Source organism: Myotis myotis, unplaced genomic scaffold (assembly GCF_014108235.1).
Source record: "Myotis myotis isolate mMyoMyo1 unplaced genomic scaffold, mMyoMyo1.p scaffold_m19_p_9, whole genome shotgun sequence".
Classification (NCBI taxonomy): domain Eukaryota; kingdom Metazoa; phylum Chordata; class Mammalia; order Chiroptera; family Vespertilionidae; genus Myotis; species Myotis myotis.
In genome coordinates, this window is record NW_023416401.1 from 5,328,764 (window position 1) to 5,352,575 (window position 23,812).

Sequence of the window (23,812 nt, forward strand, 5' to 3'; positions counted from 1 at the left end):
ACCTCATAAAGCCACGGATAAGACTCTCTGGCAAATGAACAGATTGGTAGTCACCCTGAATAAACTATGTGGCCACAGTGCTCATTATTGACGGACGTTGTACTTACTCATTTCATGTTGCCAATATTCTGGCTGCGAGCTTTGGCCAAAGCTTAGAACCTGGCATGTGGTTCGAGCAGCTTCATAGCAGCAGTGATAAGACCGGGTTGAGCTCTCATATGCCAAATGCTCAGGCTTCCGTGGAAGAACATGAACCCGGTGTTCACGCCATGCATTTGCTATCGGATGTTTCACGCACGGTCTTCAAAGACATGAGGAACATTCAAGTAGATGCTGGAAAGGTGACACTCTGTCACCTCGTGAGGGCACGTGGCTCATAAATTTCTTTTCTGGCTGTTAGTCTGTTTTGCACACTGTTCTGTCATCACACACCACCCCCTTCTTATCTGCATCTGTACACTAAGTAGACAAGCTTCCTGGAATTTGCAGGTTGATGTGTTCTTGGAGCAATGATTTAGCTCTCACCTCCCCGGCAAGCAATATTCTCCTTGATGGCATGTACCCATGTAATAGGATAATATTCTACCACTAGCTTATTTAATCCAAACTGATAATAATCAATTACTCACCTTATGCTAGACCCTTCCTAGGATTCAAGCAAAATAATATAGCTCCAACAAAAAAGAACTTTGCATTAACTGTAATACATACATATATATGTAAATATATGTAATGTCAAGATGATGAAGGAAGATAAAAAAGTATAGGATGAAAGGCAAAGAAGAAAATGACTGAATGATTCTAAAAAACAAAAACTTCTGTATAATATGTGCCTTTGAGAACAACTCTAAATGGTAAATGACATGCAATTTAATACCTGTTCATGTAGTCCACTGTTCAACCATTAGACAAAGCTAATTTCTTAATGGTTCCTGCAACAGGGAAAATGCATCGACTGATTTTCCTTCGACCCCACAAAAAAGGCTACTCGCTGCCCAGCTGGTCGAGTATCAGGACAGAAAGGTTGATGGTTTAATTCTGGGTAAGGGCACATACCTGGGTTGTGGGTTCTATCCGCAACTGGGGTAGGTACGGAAGGCAACCGATCAATGTTTCTCTCTCACATCAAAGTCTCTCTCTCTCTCCCTCTCTCTCTCTCTCTCTCTCTTCCTCACTCAAAGCATGTCCTTAGGTGAGGACTTAAAAAATAACGTAATAAAAAGCATTATTAAAAAAAAAAAAGAAGACTACTCACTCTCTATTCAACAATGTGGTAAGTGTGTATGCAGGAGGCGAAGTGAAGTTACACACACCAGGAAGTGTGGTTCAGCTGCAATGTCTTTATTCTTTACACGTAGATAGGTGACTGTGCTGGTAATCCAGACGTGGGGTTTTTGTTCAGATAGAAGGACTGCTCTTTCCCCTACCTGCTCACCCCTGGGAAACATCTAGAAGGCCGGTCTGCGCACCTGCAATGGAATGTGTGAGCTTTTCCTGCTAGAGGGGCGGAGGGTGAGCGCCTGTGGTTGACCAGAAGGCCGCAGGTGGGGGAAGATGCAAAAACAGAGAACAATGACAGCATCATGGCTGGGCAGAGATGTACCTGCCTGCTTGGTGACTCACCAGCCCGCCTGAAAGCCACTGGGGCAGCCCCCACCACCAGCAGGATGTTGTTTTTTACATCCACCTGACCTGGGCAGTGTGCTAGCCACAGGGCCAGCCCACCTGCCGCCCAAGGCTTCCATCCAAAACGCAGGATAGTCACGGAGTGAACTCCCTGCAGATGGGACACCCCAAGCCCAGAGGCTCCTGGGACCCTGCTCTGGCCGCTGGGCAGTCCTGGGTGAGTGCTCGGGCTTCACGGCTGAACGACTCTGGGTGTGAATCTCAGTGTCACCGCCCCCGGACCGTAGGACCTCGGCCACAACCCGCAGCCTTGGCTCCCGCACTAGAAAGGGGCCGTTTCCAAGGTTAAAGGAGGCCAAGGGTCAGTGTGCTGCACGGGCCCAGCCACCGCAAAACAAATCTAGATGATCTATCTCTCCTGCTTCCTTGTTTCTCGCATCTAGATGTCAGCTCTTCCTCCATCAGCACTCCCTCAGCCTCCTCAGGGCTCGGTATCTTTCATATCTTTCATCAGGGCTGTTTCAGCAACTTTCCATCCGGTTTCTCTCACCTTCCCACCTCCATTACACACCAGTGGGGAGGTGAGGTGGGGTCAGGAGGTGTGGGGGCCTCTGGGAATCTTTTCAAAATGAAGATCACGTGAGAGATTCCCCCACCCCCATCCCAAGGCCCAGAGATCACAGTTCCCATTAGTCCTCCCAGAATTCAAGCTCCTTCATGCTTGTTCCCAGCTGGTTTGCAGCCTTGCTTCCTAAACACTCCTTCCCCTCCAGCGGACAAGTGATTTGAGCTGTCCTCACCACTGCCCACATGCCAACCTCTGTCCAGGCTGCTACTCTGTCTGGAATGCCCTCTTCTCTAGGTTCACGTGGAGGCCCCCACCCCCACCCCCAACCCCACCCCCAGACAGGGCCGCCATCCATCCGCTGGCTGGTGCCTCTTTTGGAGCCCTCGGCACGAGTACCGCAGGGTCCCGAGGTGGACGGAGGCCTGGCATCCCCGCCCAGGGACCAGCCAGCTTCCTGACTGGGAGCCAGCCCACAGGGGAGCCGGTGGGAAGGGCTGGAAGGGAACACACCTGAGCATTAGACTCAGGAGAGACAAGGCCGCGAGGGAGACATGGCGCCTTCACATGCCTGTGCCACCACATCGCACTGACCTCCAGCGCGTTTAACGCCCAGAAAAGCACACTCTGTGTGTATTGTGCTTGTCTCACGCTCACTCATTGGCTGGACTCCCTGTCAGGGTCAGGCCCCAGGAGGTCCCATCCACCAGTTCTAACACGTTGGAGGCCTGGCGATGGCCACCTTCCCTCCCGCAGACGCACGTGGGAGTCTGAACCCCTCTCCTCGGGCCTAAAGGTCAGAAGCGCTCGCTGGTGCACGGGCTCGCTGTCCTTCTCTGGATGAGCAAGCTGACAGCCACCCGACGGGCGAGGGGTGTCACAGGAGGCCAGCGCTCGGGGTCACCGGCGACCGAGACCTAAGGTCAGTGGTTCCAGGTCTTAGAAGCGGAGGGGAGCGGCTGCAGGAGGCTTGCCCAGCACAGCAATCCGCTTTGGGAGGCACTCCTCCGTCTGCTTTCTGCAAAGGGAAAAATAAACCCCCAAACTCAGAGCGACTCCTAAAAGCTGGAAGGGAACCTGTGAAAAGGTCACTACCTCTGAGAGGCACACATTCCAGATGGAAACTGAACGACGGAGTCAGCGAGCCCCGCCCACGCTGCAAACACGCCATCAGCCGCGTGGCCGCAGGGAGCCAGGCCAAACTTGCCACCTGACGCCGATCAGAGCACCTCACAGGTGACACTACGCTCGAACTTTCCACTCAGTTGTCACACACGCGTGGACAGGGGTTCTGAACCCCACGCACCAGCCCTGTGTCGGGCCAGAGTCTCTGTTTTGCTTTATTTTCTGGTCCTCGCTTTCCTGCTGGTAGATGATTTGCCAGCGCTCTGAGAGTCAGCAGGGCAAAGCATGAAAAGAGCCGTTGAGGGATTCTCAGACTTTTTTAGTAAAGTGACTTTACTAATGTCTGTAGATCAAGAAAAGCCACAGAATAGGGCACCCGACAACTTTCCACGGTATTTGCTCATGTTTCCCCTTTCCATATCTCCCACAAAGCTCTTATTTTAAAAAGAAACTAATAAAATGTCTTTCTCCCCAAATTTACACACACGCACACACACAACCGCACACACACACCCCTCTCTTTACCCCTTTATATTTAAATCGCTACAAACAACAGGGTGAGCCCCTAGAAATTAAAAGGAAATTTCTTTCCCCCACCAAAGAGAGAGAGAGAGAGAGAAAGAGAGAGAGAGAGAGAGAGAGAGAGAGCTGTGAGTACTCAAGTCCCCCTAGGAAGCCATGGCTGGAGGGTCCCGCCGCGCCATGGAAACAGAAACATGTCTTTCTGAGTTCACCTTTCATTGACGGTTTCCACACACACTTCACACCAGAACAAATCAACACAGTGAAAGGAGAACTCTCTTTCATTCTCCCAGAAATTACTTAAGACTCTAGTATAAGTAGGATCGAAGGAAGGGGCAGAGTGGTTTGGTAAAAGAACTCCATTTGTAGTTCCACAATACGATTAACTGTGTCTCTGGTTGTTATGTCAGGGTCAACTTTTCCCTTTTTATTACCAAAATTTTCTAACATCTGGGAAATTAGGGGAATGTGGACACCCTCCTACTCTTCACCTAGATTTAACAACTTTACCACCTTGTCAATTATTCATCTATTTTTATGGGGTTTTTGCTAAGTATTTTATGAATTTTAATCACAATTCTCCCCTAAATAATTCAGTATGTGCCCCTAAAAAAATAGAAGTATTTTCCTTCATAACCATCATACTAGTGTCATGTAAACAAAATCAAAATAATTCCCTAATATCATCTCATCATGAATATCAATCAAATTCAAATTTCCTTGGATGATTATTCTCAAGCATTTAGAAGTGAGACCAGAAAGGTTGGTAGCAACGCTTAAGTCATTCTTCTATCAAAGGTTAATTTCTTTATCCTTATTTTGAGTTTAAATACCAGGCTGAATACCCAAATGTGAAAGATACAACCACCTACCCTTTAATCACAAACACCATATTAAATCAGCTAAAAAAAGAACATCATTTAGTCAGGAAGTAGAGTAGGAGAGAGTCACAAATGTCTCTCTTGGGGGGAAAAAAAAGGCAAAGACAATTTCCCAGACACCAAGCTATTATAGCAATCAGTTCCTCCTCTTTTCTCTTCTGAATCATTCTTCCTAAACTAGACAGGTTCTTCTGAAAAGATGAAATTTAGAAGCTCCTACATCTGTCTCTTGGCTTCCCTTAAACCAGTGGTTCTCAACCTTCCTAATGCCACGACCCTTTAATGCAGTTCCTCATGTTGTGGTGACCCCCAATTTCATTGTTACAAATTGGACATAATTAAAGCATAGTGATTAGTCACAAAAACAATATGTAATTATATATGTGTTTTCCGATGGTCTTAGGTGACCCCTGTGAAAGGGTCGTTCGACCCCCAAAGGGGTCGCGACCCACAGGTTGAGAACCGCTGCCTTAAACATACCTTGACAAAATTAGCTGATCCTGCATGCAGTCCCACCTCCCACACATTTAACCCCCGTTATAATCTAATTTCCTTCCTTCTGTTCCCTGTGTGCCTTCTGAGGACCACGCTTTCCTTAGTCACACCTGAAAGGCCCATCACCACCAGGATGGCCTCTTGGGTGCACCCCAGTCCTTCACTCTCGCTGACCTGAAGGGTCTGCTTGGCTTTGCGTTCTTCCCTGTAATTTACTCCGATGGGAATGTCACCTGGAGGCAGAGGGCTTGTCACTGTGGCAAAGGCCATGACAGAGATGTCTGTACTTAATGCCCCGAGGGCTGGGTGGGGAAGGGGAGCCAGGTGAAAGCTTTGGTGGATTGGCTCATTCTAGCCGCTCTCTTGTCTCCAGGGTGGTTCGATGCCTTGGGGTGGGAAGTGACTCCCACAGTGGTGGGGGAGCAGGCCCGGAGGCACACCCGATCATGGGTTCCAATCACACTGATCAGCTGTGTAATATTCCGATATGCGTACCATCTCTAAACCTCAGTTTGTACTTGTGCAAAATGCAGGTATTAATAGAACCTGCCTCGTGGGATTGTTGTGAAAGTTACACGCAGAAACCAAAGTGCCTAGAACATAGTAAGCAGTACATACATGTAGTTAGGGCTAACCGTGACGGAAAGATTCCAGTATGAAAACTGGTCCTCAGGTATCTAACATTCATGGCTGGCAACACTGGCTGGGATGATGCTCCTTAGCAACCGTACTTGTACTTGAGAACTTCCTCAGAGAGGGCTTGATGTCCATTCATCACGTACGCTCGATCCCACACAATAGTCACAGCGCGCAGTGTTGTTCAACACGCGGAGTGACTTTGCAAGCGGATGATTCATGCTAATTAAACTCACAACCCGGGGGGTAAAATCAGCCTTTTGTTCGGTAATTACCACTCAAGGTTATGTTAGATGCCGCATTAGGGTAATTCTGCCCGAGAGACCGAGCGCATCTACATGTCTGGGGCTGTTTGTGTGTTTTTTCAACAGGCTCTGCAGAGAGAAAGCCAGGTGCGTGCTGAGTCAGGGCCTTGCAGACGCATAAGCAACCCTCCCCACCCCCGTGCTCCACTGCCATTTATTTCTGTACATAATGTCGCGGGGAAGAAAGGACTGAGATCATCTGAGCTTGTTATAGATTCACCAGATTTGCAGGAAGATGAGAACTTAAAAATAGAAGCCAAATGCTGTGGCTGGGGTTCATCTCGGATGCGTCTGTTCAGGTATCAATCCGTTCATCATGATGACAGCACGCACTCCTTGCCCTGATGCACATTTCATACCCTCAGCCCGAATGAATTCCACTGCTTCTCCCGCCGCCGGGCCACGGGTCCACGGCGCCTCTCCTTCCGGTCCATTTGGTTCCCAGGAGGGGGCACCATGAGGAGGTGGCATTTATTGAGGGCTCATCGGCGCTGGGCACACTGCAGAGTCACTCACACCGCTCAGGCCTCCGAGAACCTTCACGGCATTGTCTTTCTTTTATTTTTTTTAAAACATATTTTATTGATTTTTCACAGAGAGGAAGGGAGAGGGATAGAGAGTTAGAAACATCAGAGAGAAACATCGACCGGCTGCCTCCTGCACACCCCCAACCAGGGATGTGCCCGCAACCAAGGTACATGCCCTTGACCAGAATCGAACCTGGGACCTCTCAGTCCGCAGGCTGACGCTCTGTCCACTGAGCCAAACCAGCTAGGGCTTCATGGCATTTTCTAAGGCAAATCCCCATTTTATAGATCGGAAACTTGGAGCTTCGAAGAGCAAATGAAATCCCAGAAGCAATGGCATCTCCCGGTGTTTGTGGGGCCTGATTATATTGGTTTTAAAGGGGAGAAAATGCCCAATTGTAAGAACTAAGTTGCACTTAAGGCCCCAGAAGGGGGCAGCAGGAAAGAGGGACCCTGAGCCATGAGCTTTAGTGGTAACCAACGTGGGTAGCTTGACTGGCCACTCTGAGCTGCAGAGACGAAAGGAATCTGATGACTAGAAATATGAACTGCAAAATGAAAGTCATTCGTCTTTACAAACTCTTGCTATAATTCAGTGGCATTAGGTTTAAAATTTTTTAAAGCAGATGTTATTGTTGTTTAAGAAATCAGGATCATGGGGGCAGGGTGCAGGGTGGATTAACTGTCTGATGAAGTGCCAAGCAGTACTTAGCCGGTCTGAGTACTCAGAATGCAGAAAAATGCCGATTTCTGCACTGCACATTTTTCTCAGGAAACACTGCCCTTTGGGGAGCATCGAGAAGTTAGAAGCTCACCTAAAACGGATCTGCGATGCCTTTTAAATAAATCCTGGGTGAAAGCAGGCATCACTTTTCTATACACTCTGCCGACTTTTCTTGAGTGGCTTTTCCACTGTGAGCAAAATCCGTGATGCTGACTGAATACATTCTCTCTCTCAGAATCAATTGTTTGTTTTACCAAGAAAACTCCTTTTATCCAAAACGGAAAACTTTGCCAGAAGGAGGAAAGTCTTATTTTCCCCCCAAAGCACATCTAATAATAAGGCAATCTGATCACCACCATATCAGTGTGCAATTCTGTTAAAAACGTCAAGTCACATTGATCTTTTTCTCGAAGTTTTATGACAGCCTTTTCACATGAGAATGTCTGGTAAAGAAGATGGGAAAAGCACTGAGTTGCGATTTTGTAAAAATGCTGAGTTTACTACTTTGTGGAATGAGTGTGAGTGGAGCTGCGTACGGCTGCCCCACTGGGCTCTGCCCGGTTCCCAGGGACCCCACCTACAGAGCACACAGGAGGGTGCTGCCTGCAACAGGACTGTGCGGTGGCCCTGACTGGACGGTGGACTGACGGGCAAAAATGGTTGAACCTGTTTCAGAAACTAGGACATGCTTGGACAAAATGGAGGGGGCGTGTCACAGAGACCCACAAGCCAGCTTGCACCCACATGGCTGAATGTGGGGCCATTCCAGCATCAGAATAAATCAAAACAGGAATGTATGCTACCCCAGTGAATGGAGAAACCCTGACGCCATGTTGGTAATGATAACTGAATATATAAATGCAGAAGAAGAAAAAGCTCTTCCTAACAGGAGAATAACAGCTAACACATGTGAGAAGGGATGGTGGGGTTAAGTGAGAAACACACCGTTTTCCCACCTTCACGGTGAAAACGGGATCAGACAGGAGACATGAACAGCTGCCCCAGGCGTGAGGAGGAGGAGCTGGAGAAGGAACAGGATGCACGCTTACAGAATCTCTAAGTGTTTCCTTCAAATGTTCCAGGAATCACAAAGTGAACGGGATTAATACAGCAGAGAAATCAGGCAACATCTTAACCAAGTGATCAAATGAAGGTCGCCAGGAAGGGGCAAAGGGACATCCACACTTCAGATGTGACGGTCTGAGAAGGAGACCTCACGCACACAGCAATCCAACCAAAATACGGAACCTCGATCTATCACCAGGGGCCTCGCAAGTCCACATGAGGGGCTGTTCTATCCACGCCCGCCTTTGCCTGTGTTCCTCAAACACGTCATGCAACAAAAGGAAGGCTGTTCCATTGAAGGGGCCTGAAGGGACGCGACAGGGAAGGACAGCAAGTGGCCCCAGACTGGATGCTGACCTGGAGGGAAGAAGGCAATCACGGTCATTTGGGGGGCATCTGACAAAACTGGCGCACGGACTGTAGATGAAAGTATTAAATGTCCTGAATCTGCTAATAGCACTGTGGTTACATAAGAGAATATCCTTGTTCTTAGGAAATACACAGTGAAGTATTAGGGGGTGTAGGCTGACTACTCTCAAATGAGTCAGAAAAAATAAATGTGTGTGTGTGTGGAAAGAGAGAAAGAGGGGGAGGACAGGAGGAAAAGAATAAGACAAACACGAAACAATGATGTTAAAAATGTGTAAAACTAGGTAAAAGGTCTAAGGGAATATACTCTACTATTGCAACCTCAAAATAAAGAGTTTAACAAAAGCAACAGCAGCCAAGACGACTTTGAGGGGTATCAGCGTTCAGCTTGCTCTAATGAGCAGAAAAGTAATTCAACTTGTAATCAGTGCAAAACAGAGGTGCCCCTCTGGAATCATTCTGCTGCTGTCCTCTTCACAGTCATCGCCAGGAGCACTTCCGGAGCCCTTACTCAGTGATAACTGCTCCGAGAGGGGTTCTACTTGCGTGACCCCTTTTAGTCTTCACAACTCCCCCAGGAGAAAGGTCCTGGGGTTACCCCCACTTTATAGAGGAGGAAACCAAGGTTTACAGAAGTTTAGCAACTTGCCCAAAGTAATACAGGGAGTAAATGGCAGAACCAGAAACCCAACGAGGTTGATTACAAAGCTGGTGGGATTTATTGCTTTGTTAAACTTAATTTTTAATTATTTCTTAGTTTTCCCCAAAGAAAGAGAGATGAAGCACAACCTAGATGAAATTTTGGCAAATTAGTAAAATAATTTTAATGACAGCACTAAATTAACCAGAGAGACATCTATCTATCTATCTATATAAAAGCCTAAGCAACCGAACAACTGAATAACTGGTCGACCGGTCGCTATGATGTGCACTGACCACCAGGGGGCAGACGCCCAACGTAGGAGCTGCCCCCTGGTGGTCAGTGTGTTCCCATAGTGAGAGTGCCGCTCAGCTGACTGACCCATCCTGGTAGCCCACCAGCTTGGCGGCAGTCACTCCCTCCCTCAGTAGTCCTACAGGTCCAATCTCCGGAGAACGGGCCAGGCACCAACGGACCAGTGCCTCCAGCCTCCTGGAAGTTGGCCTCGGTCATCACCATCACTTCCCCTCCCTAGATGCTCTGCAAGGAAGAAATGATATAAAAGCGGCAGCCAGGTGGCTCCCGACAACTGACGCAAATGTCAGCGAGATGGATCCAGATCCCGGGCTGGCAAGGGCGTCCCACTGCCCGCCAGGAGGGCCGATTGTGGCCTGGCTCCCCACCCTGCTCTGGGGACCCCACCTGTGCATGAATTCGTGCACTGGGCCTCTAGTAAGTGATATTTCTGGTCTCCATAATTTACTTTACACTCTCTTTCTTCAAAGGGCTGACTTGGTCATTCACAAATTCTTTGAAAAAATATACCTGAGTATGTCTTTTGAAACGATCTTATCAAACGTCTCCTAAACCATATGGTCCTTGCTATGGCATGCCTGTTAGTGTCCCCCTAAAATGAGATGTTGACGCCCCCATCCCCAACGTGATGGCATTTGGAGGTGGAGCCTTTGGAGTGTTACTAGATCCTAGGCTGGAACCCTCACAAGTGGGATTAGTGCCCTTCGAAGAGAGACGTAAGAGAAAGGATCAGTCTCTCTCCACCACACGAGGACACAGCGAGAAAATGACCGTCTGCAGGCCAGAAACTGGGCTTTCCAGATGTGCCGGTGCCTTGATCTTGGGCTTCCCAGACTCCAGAACCGAGAGAAAAACATTCCTGTTGTTTCTAGTCCATCCTGTCTATGGTATGTTGTTATCGGAGTCTGAACTAAGACAGTCTTGTTTCAAGTTTCTCTTCCTGATTAAAAATGTTTTCTCTCCTTTTCAGGTAAAGTGATGGAGCTTATGCTCATGTTTCCTTTTAGTCTCGACACTTCAATTTTACTTAAAAAAATGTATCACTCGCAACACACTGCCTGCTTAGTCCCATCGTCCTCCTCACAGATGAGGAGTACGCGGCTACACATGCCATCTCTTTCTTCCCAGTGGAAGCTGAAGGTCCGTTGATTTTTTAAACAAACGTTCATAACAGTACTACATTTGCAAATACTTGCAGGTGTTCGGGGCAATCTTACCATCTGACAGAGCGAATGCCCACTCCAGAAAAGGCAGCCCTGCCCATGGCTGCATAATTTAACCGCAGAAGGAGCTTTTAAAATCCCGATGCCCAGCCCACACTCGAGACCAAAGAAACCAGACCCGCTGGAGATGGGGCCTAGGCCTCGGGCATTCTAAGCTCCCCTGACGGTTCCAGTGGGCGGCCTAGTTTGAGATGCTGGATCGAGCGCCTGGAGCCGTAAAGAATCACATCTTTTGTGTACACCGCCAACGGATTCACAGAGCTTTTGGAATTGGTCTCATTAGGAAGGTATAGTCCAGCTGGTGAGTGGTGACAGTAGGGAACAGCAGGGAACAGTAACTGGGCGAGACTGAGACGTGTGCCACATGAAGGGGACACACAGTGAGCACATCAGGAGGCCATGGGGACAGTAGGTGTCATCGGCACCCTCCGGCAACAAGTCCTGGCGGGTGACAGCCCGGAGCCTCTGAACACATTTGCAGAAACGATCGAATGAAACTTGCCTTTGGGAGAAAAACGAAAACTCTGTCTACTAAGAACAAAAAACCACACAACCGATGCGGTAAAACTGTATGCTGATGGAGCATAATTTGATGTCTTCCTTTTTAGTTTTCCACAAAAGACAGGACCCACACCATGGAGCCTGCTAGACTAGAACCCGCATGGGTCTCACCAGCCGGGGACCCACTCGCGGAGGGACGGCAGCCTGAGCGGCAGGCTCTTGGCCCCTCTGGCCTGGTCCCAACCTCACAGTAGCAGTGCCCCCGCACCTGAGCCTGACTCCTTTTTCTCAAAAGGCGACTCCTGTGGCTAAGAAATATAATCCAGAGGACAAGATTCCAGGCCACAGAAATGCTTTCTCACAGTTTTTTCTTTGGAATAAGGACTTTTGAGAAGCTGAATGATTCCTAGGCCATTCTGGCAATTAAAGATTTCTAGGGATACAAAAGGGGACCACAGCATTCATTCATTCATTCAATAAGTACTTATTGAACACGTACCACTCGCCGCTCTTCTAGGCCTTGGGAAGAAACACAGCAGGGCTTTCTCCAAAGGGAACACTCCCTGGGACTGAGCGACTTCACTCAACAACGTCACACAGCCTAAGGCTACACGACTGACAGCTAACTGACTTAAGGGTCCTGCTACAGACCTTAAAAAACACGAATAGCCAAAAAACAAAACAAAACCAAGAAAGGAAAGGAAAGGAAAGTCAAGGTCCTTTATATAAGTAACTGTATGTACCAGAGGACTTACAGAGTAACAAAAGTCTTTTTTAAAAACTGCATTTATGTAAGCATATTCAGGCCACTAGATGTAGCCTAAGCTCCAAACATACCAGCACAACCACGTGTTCAATGGCCGATCCAACAGCCACAAGAAAGCGCTTGCTGCTTCTTCTCCGATGTCACATACCCTCTAGTTCAGCGGTTCTCAACCTGTGGTCGCGACCCCTTTGGCGGTAATGACCCTTTCACAGGGGTCGCTTAAGACCATCCTGCATATCAGATATTTACATGACGATTCATCACAGTAGCAACATGACAGTGACGAAGTAGCAACGAAAGTAATTTTATGGTTGGGTCACAACATGAGGAACTGTACTGAAAGGGCCAGAAGGTTGAGAACCACTGCTCTAGTTTCTAGACAATTCCCGTTTTCTCGCCGTGGAGAAAAGTTAGCATGAGCATATTGCAGGCTCCTTCCTTCCCTCTTCCTGCCCGGCGCGGAGTCTTACCCGCGTAGTGCACCGGGATCTCTATCTTTGGCCCAATGACGTAGTGCCCCTCCTCCAGGCTGTGGGCCGTGATGGTGGTCCACTGGCGGCAGGAGTGGATCAGCAGGTAGTCGTTCTCCCGCAGCCCTTCGATGCATTCTCCTAGAAGACAGAATCCCACACAAGAAACCTGGAATTAGCAGGGGCTTACTCCGTCCTCTGCAATGAAATGCCATTCGTTAGAACTTCACTAGTGCACAAGTTGACAGTTCATCCCCAGAGAAGAAAACGTTCACTTAAGAATTAGCAATAAAAAAAGCTTTCCAAGTGGCTCAGTGGTCGAGCGTGACCTATGAACCAGGAGGCCATGGTTCAATTCCCGGTCAGGGCACCTGCCTGGGTTGCGCGGGCTGGATCCCCAGAGTGGGGCGTGCAGGAGGCAGCCGATCAATGATTCTCTCTCATCATTGATGTTTTGATCGATACCTCTCCCTTCCTCTCTGAAATCAATATATATATATATAGCATTCCATGCCATGTTGATAATGTCACTCAAGATTCCACAAAAATGTTTCTAAATTATTTACAAAGAGATCTTCACATGCCTCATTTTATCTAAATAATTATATTCCAACTATTATAAAACAAAGATGAAGTGCTTATGTTAGGTAATACCTGGATGCTGTGCATCTATTATGCCATGTAATACAGTAATGATGAGGGAGGTACGATCCCTTCCTGGCGGGTGGGGAAGAACTCAGTGCTCAGGTGGTAAGTGACAGGTCTAAGCCACAGGTGGGGGAAGTGGACAAGAGCAGACTCGGGCCTGGGCAGACTGATTCCGAAGCTTCTGCTCTTACACACGACAGGACACGGCTGCCAACAGGAAGGACTAGCCTGTCTGTCTCTCTGCCGAAACACCACTTGAAAATACAAGCCTAGTTCTCCTTTTCAATTGGGTATGCTTGCCAGTCCTCTCTGGCCTCCTACCGAACATCCCAATCGATTAAAAACAGGGAAGTCTGTAGCATACACATAACATGATTTTTCATCTTAATAATTCTGATGAACCCTTTTAGCCTTTGAACCAATGACAGACTATTTCAAAAGAGAAATCCGCTCCCTGAAATGGAAAAGTTAGGTTTCTAGACGCAGGAATGATCCCATGAAGCCCGCTTAGTAATTTTCAATGCTCGAAAAAAATAGCTGAAAAGGCGAATTCTTTTATACAGGAAACCACCAGCGTGCCTTATTTTTGAGGTTATTACTATATTTCAATAATGAAAAGTTATTGGTGATTTAAGTGTATGTTTCGAAATGGCACTTATCAATCCCTCAAAAGTCCTTAAAAGTTGCAGCAATTTTTCAATTAAGTAGAGAAAGCTGTAACGATCAACTTGGTTATCACAACCATAAGCAGTCAAATTTGTTCCCAAATTAATAAGGCCATAATTTTTAATACAGTCTTACTGCAAGAATATGCTACCTTTGTTGCTGAAAAGGCAAAGAGTTAAAGCTTTTAGGGGAGGCGTGCTGAAAGTGGAGGTACCTGAGCAGGAGGGGGAGGGTCCCATTGTGGGGGGCATATTTCCAAACCAGACTCCCCTGCCCCTCACTCTTTGGGAGACCAGGCTCATAAAGACACCGTCTGGGAAGGCCAGTGGTACTCGGCAGCCCTCGGCATCTCTTGAGCATATGAGGGCAGGAACGAAAGCTCTAGAAGCACTGCCCATAATATAGCCCCCTCAGTAGTCCCCCTCCCAAGGGCAGAGGGGAGGGCACACACAGGGAGGGCAGTTGGGAGTTACAGACACGGGCTTCAGAGCCCGGCATTCCTGGTCTAGCCAGGTTCTGCACCAGCGCTGTGTGGTCCTGGGCAGGCACCTCTCTTCTCCCAGGAGAAGGGACAACAGGCCCTGCTTCCCAGAGGCTTAAAGATGCCTGGGGACAGCCAGGGACCCTGGGGAGCACCACTCTGTCATGGGATGCTAGGTGACTAGGACACATCAGCTATCGATTTTATTTCTTGTGGGATTTTCCTCCCCGAAGGTTGTCCTGTTTATAAACACTGTAATTGAGGTCAGGTCATCCTTTTACAGGCGAGGAAAGGATTTTCCGAGCAGTCAAGAAACTTGCCTAGAGCGGCACAGCCAAGGGCAGAAACTGACTTCAGGGTCTCTCTCTCTCTCTCTCTCCACATCTCTCTCCTGCTCGTCCAACACCACACTGTTGGTCGCCTTGAAAACCACCAACAATCCAAGAAACAGGGAACACTGGCCTTCGGTTCCCTCAGCCAGCATGGCAAGCACCGTTCCAACGCTGGGGACACACGTCGGAAAACAAGACCAAGGCCCCTGCCCTAGGACGCCCACTATCCCACAGGAAGGAGACAGTACCGTCAACGAGAATGCTGGGATTATGGGTCAATTAGGGAGTGAGAGGGGCTGCGGGTAAAGGGTGAGAGGATCAGGAGAAAGAAGAGCAATTCACAAGTTTGTCATCTTACCCAGCAAACATTTGTCTACTTATTTTGCCTTTAAAAAGCAGCTTTGAGATATCATAATAGACAAAGAAGGGGAGATACTTAATGTGTACATTCTGATGAGCCACAAACACTTACTGAGTCTCTTTTATGCACAAAGCAATGGAGGAGTGGGCCAGATATAACGACTGGGGGCCTGCATTCAAGAAATCAACATTCTCACTGGTGAGATGCATCCCTGTGTAATTTCATGAAAGGCAGGGCATGATGAGTGCTATGTAGAGGAAGAGGAAATCAGGAGTGGAGATGGGACTTTAGCAGAGACGATCAAGGACATGTTCACAGGAATGCAAAGCATTGGGGCTGGTCCTCTGATGGATGAGAGGGTCTTCGAGGAGAGGAAGGCAACAGGAGCCACTGGAGCGTGTTGGATACGAGAACCACGTCAGGAAAATTCATCTGGTGGTGCTGGGAAAGATGAGTGGGAGAAAGGAGAAACCACAGTGCCATTCCGGGGAAAAAGGAAAATGCCATTTTCTGCAACTAAACTGTTACATCGTAAAAACTGTTTTAATTTTATTCCACAGTGGGCTCTGAAGAGGCAGCGAAGGCACAATTGCAGTCAAGTTAATCGAAATGAAAATGTAATGTTAAATCCTACTGCTAGCTGATGCTATCAACGCTACCAAGAGGATTCAGAATGATCTTCGAAGCCATAAAGTAGTAAGAAACCAGCCCTATTTTTGAGCTTGTGCTTTTTTAATTTCTTTAAACAACTGAACCATGTGCCTGCTTTAGGCAAAAAAAAGTTTCACAAAAATTGTCTAGAAATAAAACTTAATATAATCGCTTAAAATATCCCAGGGGAGGCCACTAATAGAGAAATTACATATGAATTCATAAAGTAAACAATTTTTGTGATATAATTAGCCCGTTGCTTAACTGCTATGTATAACATACTAAACTTATATATTTAGCTTAATGATGTAGCATTAGTAGGTCTAAAAGAATTATGTGTTAAACTAGAGGCCCAGTGCACAAATTCATGCACAGGGCCGGGGGGGGGGGGGGGGTGGTCTCCTCAGGGTGGCCTGCAGGGATGCGGCCAAAACCCACAGTCCGACGTCCCTGCAGCTCCTACATGCTGCTCCCGCTTATCCTGGCCCCACTGCGCCTGCCCCGGGCTTGTGCCCATCTATCCTGATCGGGAGAGGCTGGCACTGCTGTAGCAGCACTCACCAGGCATGAGCCCTGTGTCTGGTGTCCTCCCGAGAGGAGTGGCCTGCGGGATCGGGCCGAAACCAGCTCTCTGACATCCCCCAGAGGGGTCCTGGATTGTGAGGGCACAGGCCAGGCCAAGGGACCCCACCGGTGGACAATTGGGCTGGGGAGGAACTGCGTGGAAGGGCTCCTGGGCGTGTCCGACCCTGTCTCGCCCAGTCCTGATCCACCAATTGGGGGCTGGCTGATTGGGGAGGGACACGGGAGGTTGGCCAGCCAGGGAGAGACTGCAGCAGGGCTCCAGGGCGTGTCTGGCCCATCTTGCTCAGTCCCGAAGAGGCCGGACCCCAGCAGCAAGCTAATTTACCAGTCAGAGCGTCTGCCCCCTTGTGGTCCGTGCATGTCATAGTGACTGAATGACCGGTCGACTGTCTACCCCGATGGTCAGTGCACATCACAGTGAGCGGTTGAGCGGCCTTAGCTTATCATTAGCATATTATGTTTTGATTGGTTGAACAGTCAACTTGGTCACCAGACGACCAGACACTTAGCATATTAGGCTTTTATTATATAGGACTAGAGGCCCGGTGCACAAAAATTTGTGCACTGGGGGGGGGGGGGGAGAGGAGGTCCCTCAGCCCAGCCTGTGCCCTCTCGCAGTCTGGGACCCCTAGGGAGATAACGCCCTGCTGGCTTAGGCCTGCTCCCGGGTGGCAGAGGGCAGGCCTAATCCCTAGGTGCAGCCCCTGGTCGGGCTCAGAGCAGGGCTGATTGGGGAGTTGGGGCGCAGCCCCCTGTCATGCACAGAGCAGGGCGGATCGGGTGGTTGCGATGCCACCCCTAGTCACGCTCAGGGTAGGGCCAATTAGGGGGTTGGGGCACCGCCCCCTGTCACACTCAAGGCAGGGTCGATTGGGAGGTTGCGGCGCCACCCCCTGTCACGCACAGAGCAGGGCTGATCAGGGGGTTGGGGCGCTGCCCCCTATCACACACAGAGCAGGGCCCATCAGGGGGGTTGGGGCTCCATACCCTGTCACACACAGAGCAGGGCCAATAGGGGAGTTGGGGCACCGCCCCCTTGCACACACAGCAGGGCGGATCAGGGGGTGGGGGTGCCACCACTGTCACACTCAGGGCAGGGCCGATGGGGGGGCGGGGTTGGAGCACCGTACCCTGTCACACACAGAGCCGCAGGGCGATCAGGGGGTTGGGGAGCTCCCCCCTATCACGCACAGAGCAGGGCTGATCAGTGGGTTGGGGCGCCTTCCCCTGTCAGGAACAGAGCAGGGCGGATAGGGAGGTTGTGGCTTCGCTTCCTGTCACACACAGAGCCGCAGGGCGATCAGGGGGTTGGGGAGCCCCCCCCCCCCCCGTCACACACAGAGCAGGGCCGATCAGGGGGTTGAGGAGCTCCCCCCTGTCAGGAACAGAGCAGGGCGGATAGGGAGGTTGTGGCCATGCCCCCTGTCACACACAGAGCCGCAGGGCGAACAGGGGTTTTGGTCGCTGCCCCCTGTCACGCTGATCCCAGTGCTGGGAGGCCTCGCGGCTCCGCTGATCCCGGTGCTGGGAGGCATATTACCCTTTTACTATATAGGATAGAAGCCTGGTGCACGGGTGGGGGCCAGCTGGTTTTCCCTGAAGGGTGTCCTGGATCAGGGTGGGGGTCCTGCTTGGGTGCCTGGCCAGCCTGGGTGAGGGGATGATGGCTATTTGCATCTGGTCACACCCCCTTCAGGGTGGGGGTCCCCACTGGGGTGCCTGGCTAGTCTGGGTGAGGGGCTGAGGGCCATTTTCAGGCTGGCAGGTGACTGAAGCTCCCAACCTGTCCTTTTTTCCTTTTTTTTTAAATTCTGGGCCAGCTTTAGCTCTGAGGCTCGGCTCCAGCTATGAGACCTCTGCTGCTGAAAGCAGGTATCTGGCCTTTGTTTACCCTTCTGTATTTGAAACAATGTTGCGGTCCTGCTGGCTGAAGCCCCGGGTTTTGTTTAGCTTCTATATTTGTTACAATGTTTCTTAAACTGCAAGCTCAGAGGCCGGCAAGGCAGGCAGGGAACGTTGGAGTCCTCCGTCACTGAAGCAAGCAAGCCTCATGTTCGCTTCCAGCTGCCTGGCTGCCGGCTGCCATCTTGGCTGGCAGTTAATTTGCATATCGCCCTGATTAGCCAATGGGAAGGGTAGTGGCTGTACGCTAATTACCATGTTTCTCTTTTATTAGATAGGATTCCAAAATATGGCAACGCCATCCTGAAATTTCTCCACATCCAACATGCTTCTGGGATATACTTTACTTGTCTAGTTTGAACTTGACCTCTTCAACATTAAGTCTTACACAGCTGTTAAAATCATTTTTAATGCTACTAGAACTAAACTCTATGAATCCATCCAAGTCTGCTTTAAAAAAGAAGAATCAAGTCCCGCTGGAGCGACGTAGCTGGTTGTGTTGTCCTGTGCACCCAAAGGTTGCCGTTCAATTCCCAGTAATATCGATGTTTCTCTCTCTTTCTCCCCACCCCTCTTTCTCCCATGTCCTCAGATGAAGATAAAAAAAGAAGACTCAATCTAAAATTTTTAAATAAATACATATTGCCTGGGCATGCACAGGTGCCACATGTTTGGCTGCTGGGGCAATACGATCTCCTAATTCACCCTCTGATCTCTCCTTGTTACCTTCTCTCAGTTTCCTCCCCTTTACACTGGCTGTAACTGTAGGAGTTCATCAAAGTTCTACACTGAGTCTGCTCACCTTCTCTCTCTCCTTTACAATCTCATATGCCTCTCAAGGATTCAATCAGTTACGGACAACTCCCAAATCCATGCTACCAGCTGCTAACTTCTATTCTGAGCTCCGAGCCCAGCCTTTATCATCTACACATTTCTACCTGGATGGCCCTTTGCCATTCATTCGGGCACCACAGACTCATCCAACAAACACTTCTTAAAAAGGAGACCAGCAGTAAACCAAGTACCTGCTCTCATGGATCCGACCTCTGGGCTGCGTTTTCAACCCCCCTGTTCTTCCCTCTTTCAATTGATGTACATATAGCACTGCACATCTTATTCTTCCTTTTCTTCTCACCTGCCTTCACGGGTTCCCATTCATACAAAATGAGACCTTGATTCCTTGTCCAATACGTAAGGGCTCCATGATCTAGTTCCAAAGGGTCCATGATCACAGTCCCCATACCACCCAGTAGAGCCCCCAAAACACATTCTCTGTTCCACATACAGGCCTCTCACACTTATTTGCCCTCCCCTCACTTTCTTTCATTTGCCTAAGCCTTTATTTCCCAATCCCTACTTACTCATTGCTTATCCTACTCATTCTTGAAAGACCAACTCAACTATCACCTTCATGAATATCTTCCTGGTATGAACCCTTAACATTTTACATTGAAACTGCACTGACTGTGTAACTTTGCTTATTTTCTATGATAAATTTATAAATTTCTTTTAGGCTATGAGCATGAGGAACTGAGCCTAGCTTTTTAATTTTATACACATATATATTTTTAAAATATATTTTTATTGATTTCAAAGAGGAAGGGAGAGAGAGATAGAAACATCGCTGAGAGAGAATCATGGATAGGCTGCCTCCTGCACACTCCCTACTGGGGATCGAGCCCACAACCTGGGCATGTGCCCTGACCAGGAATTGAGCTGCGACCTCCTGATTCATGAGTGGACACTCAACCACTGAACCACACTGGTCGGGCAATATTTATATATTTATAAATAACATTATAACAAAAATAACAACACAGTGGGAATTACACGCAATTTTTTCCCTTTTTAAAACTTTCCTTGTCTCTATATTTATCAAGTTTGAGAACCACGGTTACTGGGTGAAGGAACAGAGATATTCAAGATCACCAATGCTGTCAGATGGGATTCTCTCTGTTATGGACATAAAATCAACAATGGACACATGAATAGGTTCTGTGACATCTGTGTTCTACTTACTACAAATCTCATTTAGCGGCTGCGCATTGCTTTATCTTGCCAATGTTAAAAGGAAAGCTGGTGCAGTGATAACATTTTGCTTGTACCTCCTCACTGCAAATAAATAGAGCTGCTTAATTTTCATTATGTGCTTGCTTGACCTTCCGCTCCTTTCCATATAGACAGGCATCCTGGTGAGCTACACACTCCAACCACCGCTCTTCTCTTACAGCGCAAACATGTTATAAAATACTTCCCGGCAGCGGCCGGCCACCAGACAGGAGTCCTTTCCTTTCCGAGTCCCCTCACCACGCAGGGGGCCACGCTGCCCAGTGCTCACCACGGGGAGATGAGCAGAAATGACACTTCCCACTTCCTGTCCTGGCCTTGCCCACGAAGGCTGCCCACAGCCTCCTTGCTCTCTCCTCAGCCCAGGGCTGCACGTCGACTCCCAGGACGACCTGGGAACAAGCTGCCAACAGCTCGCTGCCAGCTGCTGGGTCCCTTACTGAATCCACAGGGGACAGACCGCCTGCCGTGCCGACCACACCCAGCTGTGCCGAGAGAGAGTCACTTGGGCTGGGACCCACGCCCAGGAGGTGCTGTAGTTTTCCTTTTTGGTTTCAGTAGTTAGACCACCTTACCTGAGACATCTGTGCATAACCTTCAGCACCAGCAACAGGTTACAACGGCCGCAAAGGTGTGGTGACAGAGGCTACTCTTCCTACGTCCTCTTCACAAATACAACTTACCTTGACTGAGCACAGGCAGCTAGAACTAAACACTCTTCTCATTGTTTTAGCTACATTTCAGCCCAGAGACTGAGGGATCTACTCAAATGCTATTTAATTAGCATCCTCGAATATTTTCAGGGCATGAGGCCCTCGCTGTTTTAACATCTCCCAAACAAACACGAAGTACTTGCTGGGAGAATAGAACATGGCACTGTGATTATGTTTCTGTGTTCCAAAGAACCACAATCCAGATGGCATGGCGAGTAAAGAAAGGTTATGTAAGGGGAAGGAGGTAAGGAGGCGAAGAGATGATGTCATAGCCAACGGCTCTAAGACGGCCAAAGAGCAACCCTGAAATCACAAAATTACACTGTTGTCTGCAATGAAAAAGCAGTAATGCGTTCCCAAAAGGAAGCATTAGCAGGAGAGGAAAACCCTGAAAGGAACAGCTAATTACCAACTGACTAATTAGAACAGGGAGAAATTAAAGAGTGACCAGGAAGAATATGCCACAGGAAATCATTAAAGCACAGCTAATAATTTTGAATTCAGGGGAACGGAAAACAAAATTTCAATGAGAAAAAATGCTCTCGGGATAAGAAAAGAAATTGCGTTTAGCCTAACGCTTGGGGTGTCATAAGAAAGTGTAGGACTGAAGAGAAAGGATCCGACCCAGACATCGATCACATGAAGGCGCCTGAGGACACGGGTGACAGTGCTCCTCAGGACGCGAATAAGGTAGAGAGAGAAAGCCCTGGCACAGAGGTCAGGATGCAATGGAAAGTGAGTGTCCTACATCTAGGAGACACGTGAATAACTTGGCCTCCTAAAGCTCACCTATCACAGTCCCCGGTTCTAAAGGTTGAACAACAGGCCCTCCAACGCCGTGCACACACCTGCATGTCTATATTCATCTACTTCTGCAGAGAGTCCATTCCCAGGCGCTGTGACTCCATGACACTGACACATCTCGGGCGCAGAGGGAGGGCGGGAGTGGGCGGGGAGGGGGCACTACAGACAACAGCACTGCTGGCCGGCAACTACTGTCCAGTTCTAACCCTGAGAACACACCTGGCATCTTAAGTCCCACCTTCCTTCAAGGCTGATCATCCTGGGGTGAGGGGTGGGGGGAGCCTGCAGCCCTGAGGAAAAGAGTGGCTCTGGCCCCGCCTGCCTGTGTGTTCACTGTAATCACTGGGGGACTTGTACAAGCTCCGACGGGCAGCCGGGGGGTGGGGTGGTCCCAGGCCAGACCCGCGACATGCGGATCTCCAGGCTGGGACCCAGGCCCCTGACCTGAATGTTCTGAAATGTCCTCGGGCGTCCCGATGTGAGCCGGGGTGCAGAGTACTGGGGCGTCAAGATCAGGCCCTGGAGAGGCGTCATCCCACCAGGCGACTCGTTCTTGCACCTGGCGTGGCACGGGAGCGGGATGCGACTCAAGCAAGTCCTTAGGAAATGTGAGCCGCAGAGCAAGTGTTATGACCATTACAGTCCGCACACGCCTCAGTCACAGGGTTCTTTCAAGCTACGAAACTTGCATAGCGTGTGTCTGCTTTTTTTTTTCTTTCATTTTGTAGGAATGATAAATTATCCGACTATGTAACCATTTATTTGCTTATTTATTTTTAATTATTTTTAGTTCTGCAAAGACCTTCATTGGATGGTGTCAATGACAGGATTCAAACCTGGGACCCTTCAGTCTCCAGGCTGACGCTCTATCCCAATGAGCCAAACCGGCCAGGGCCCGTTATGTAACATTTATACATATACATTATCTTTCTCAAAGTAGACTGCGGTATTCTTGGAAGTCGGTGACTTTTCTTGTCCTCTTTCCCAAAAAGGGCCAGTCACCCATTGATGACCATTCAACATGGCCATTTCCCCGTTTGGCTCCCACAACTGATACCTTTAACTCTCAGGTGAAATTAAAGTTATTTTCCTCCTTTTTTGTCTTCTATGTTGCAATAAAAAAATAAGAGCAATTCTATTTTCCAAGACCTTTCTTTCTACAAAAACCTGGTTTTTTTTTTGTTTTGTTTTGTTTTCCAAAAAGGTTAATACTTCAGGCTAATAGGAAGCTTTTCATCTAGAATGTTATGACCATAATAACTCCCAGCGGATTTTTTATTATGATTCACCTTTCACTAGGAAGTGGCAGCCTACTGGATGTCCATCAATTCTCACTCCTCGTCCTCAGTAAGAGTTCCCTTCTATTAGCTGGAAGCATGGTGTCCAGAATACAGAACACTCAGCAATTAGGCACAATAACAACGCGACTCAGATACGGACAATGGGATATAGTGCAAGTAGTACGTGCAACTTCCAACATGTGGTTTTAAAGAATCTTACCAGAAAGTTTACTGACTGAAGTAGACAATTCAAAGGTTTTAGTAAAGTCCCAATGTTCTGCAATCATCACTAGAACCTAATTACAGAACATTTCTTTCTTCTTAAAAAAATATGTTTTTATTGATTTCAGAGAGTGGAAGGGAGAGAGAGAGAAATAGAAACATCAATGACGAGAGAATCATTGATCGGCTGCCTTCTGCACGCCCCCTACTGGGGATCAAGCCCACAACCTGGGCATGCGCCCTGACCAGGAATCCAACTCTGACCTCCTGGCTCATGAGTTGACACTGAGCCACACCGGCTGGGCGACAGGCCATTTCTATCACTCCAAAAGAAACCTCATGCCT

General features: G+C 48.6%; 1 protein-coding gene across 6 annotated transcripts in view; it reads right to left on the reverse strand.

The window, feature by feature from the left end:
* The window catches only part of GAREM1 (GRB2 associated regulator of MAPK1 subtype 1), a 151,920-nt gene that overhangs the window by 81,479 nt on the left and 46,629 nt on the right, over nucleotides 1–23,812 (reverse strand). For 2 of the 6 annotated variants that reach the window (XM_036323344.1, XM_036323343.1), the window contains exon 2: nucleotides 12,756–12,896. The exons of 1 other annotated variant lie outside the window; for it this stretch is intronic. In XM_036323344.1, the coding sequence (XP_036179237.1) occupies nucleotides 12,756–12,896 (141 nt within the window). Of the gene's footprint in view, nucleotides 1–12,755; nucleotides 12,897–15,354; nucleotides 16,066–23,812 lie in introns of those variants that run through there. 3 more of the 6 variants (XM_036323348.1, XM_036323347.1, XM_036323346.1) reach the window with 3 other exon arrangements.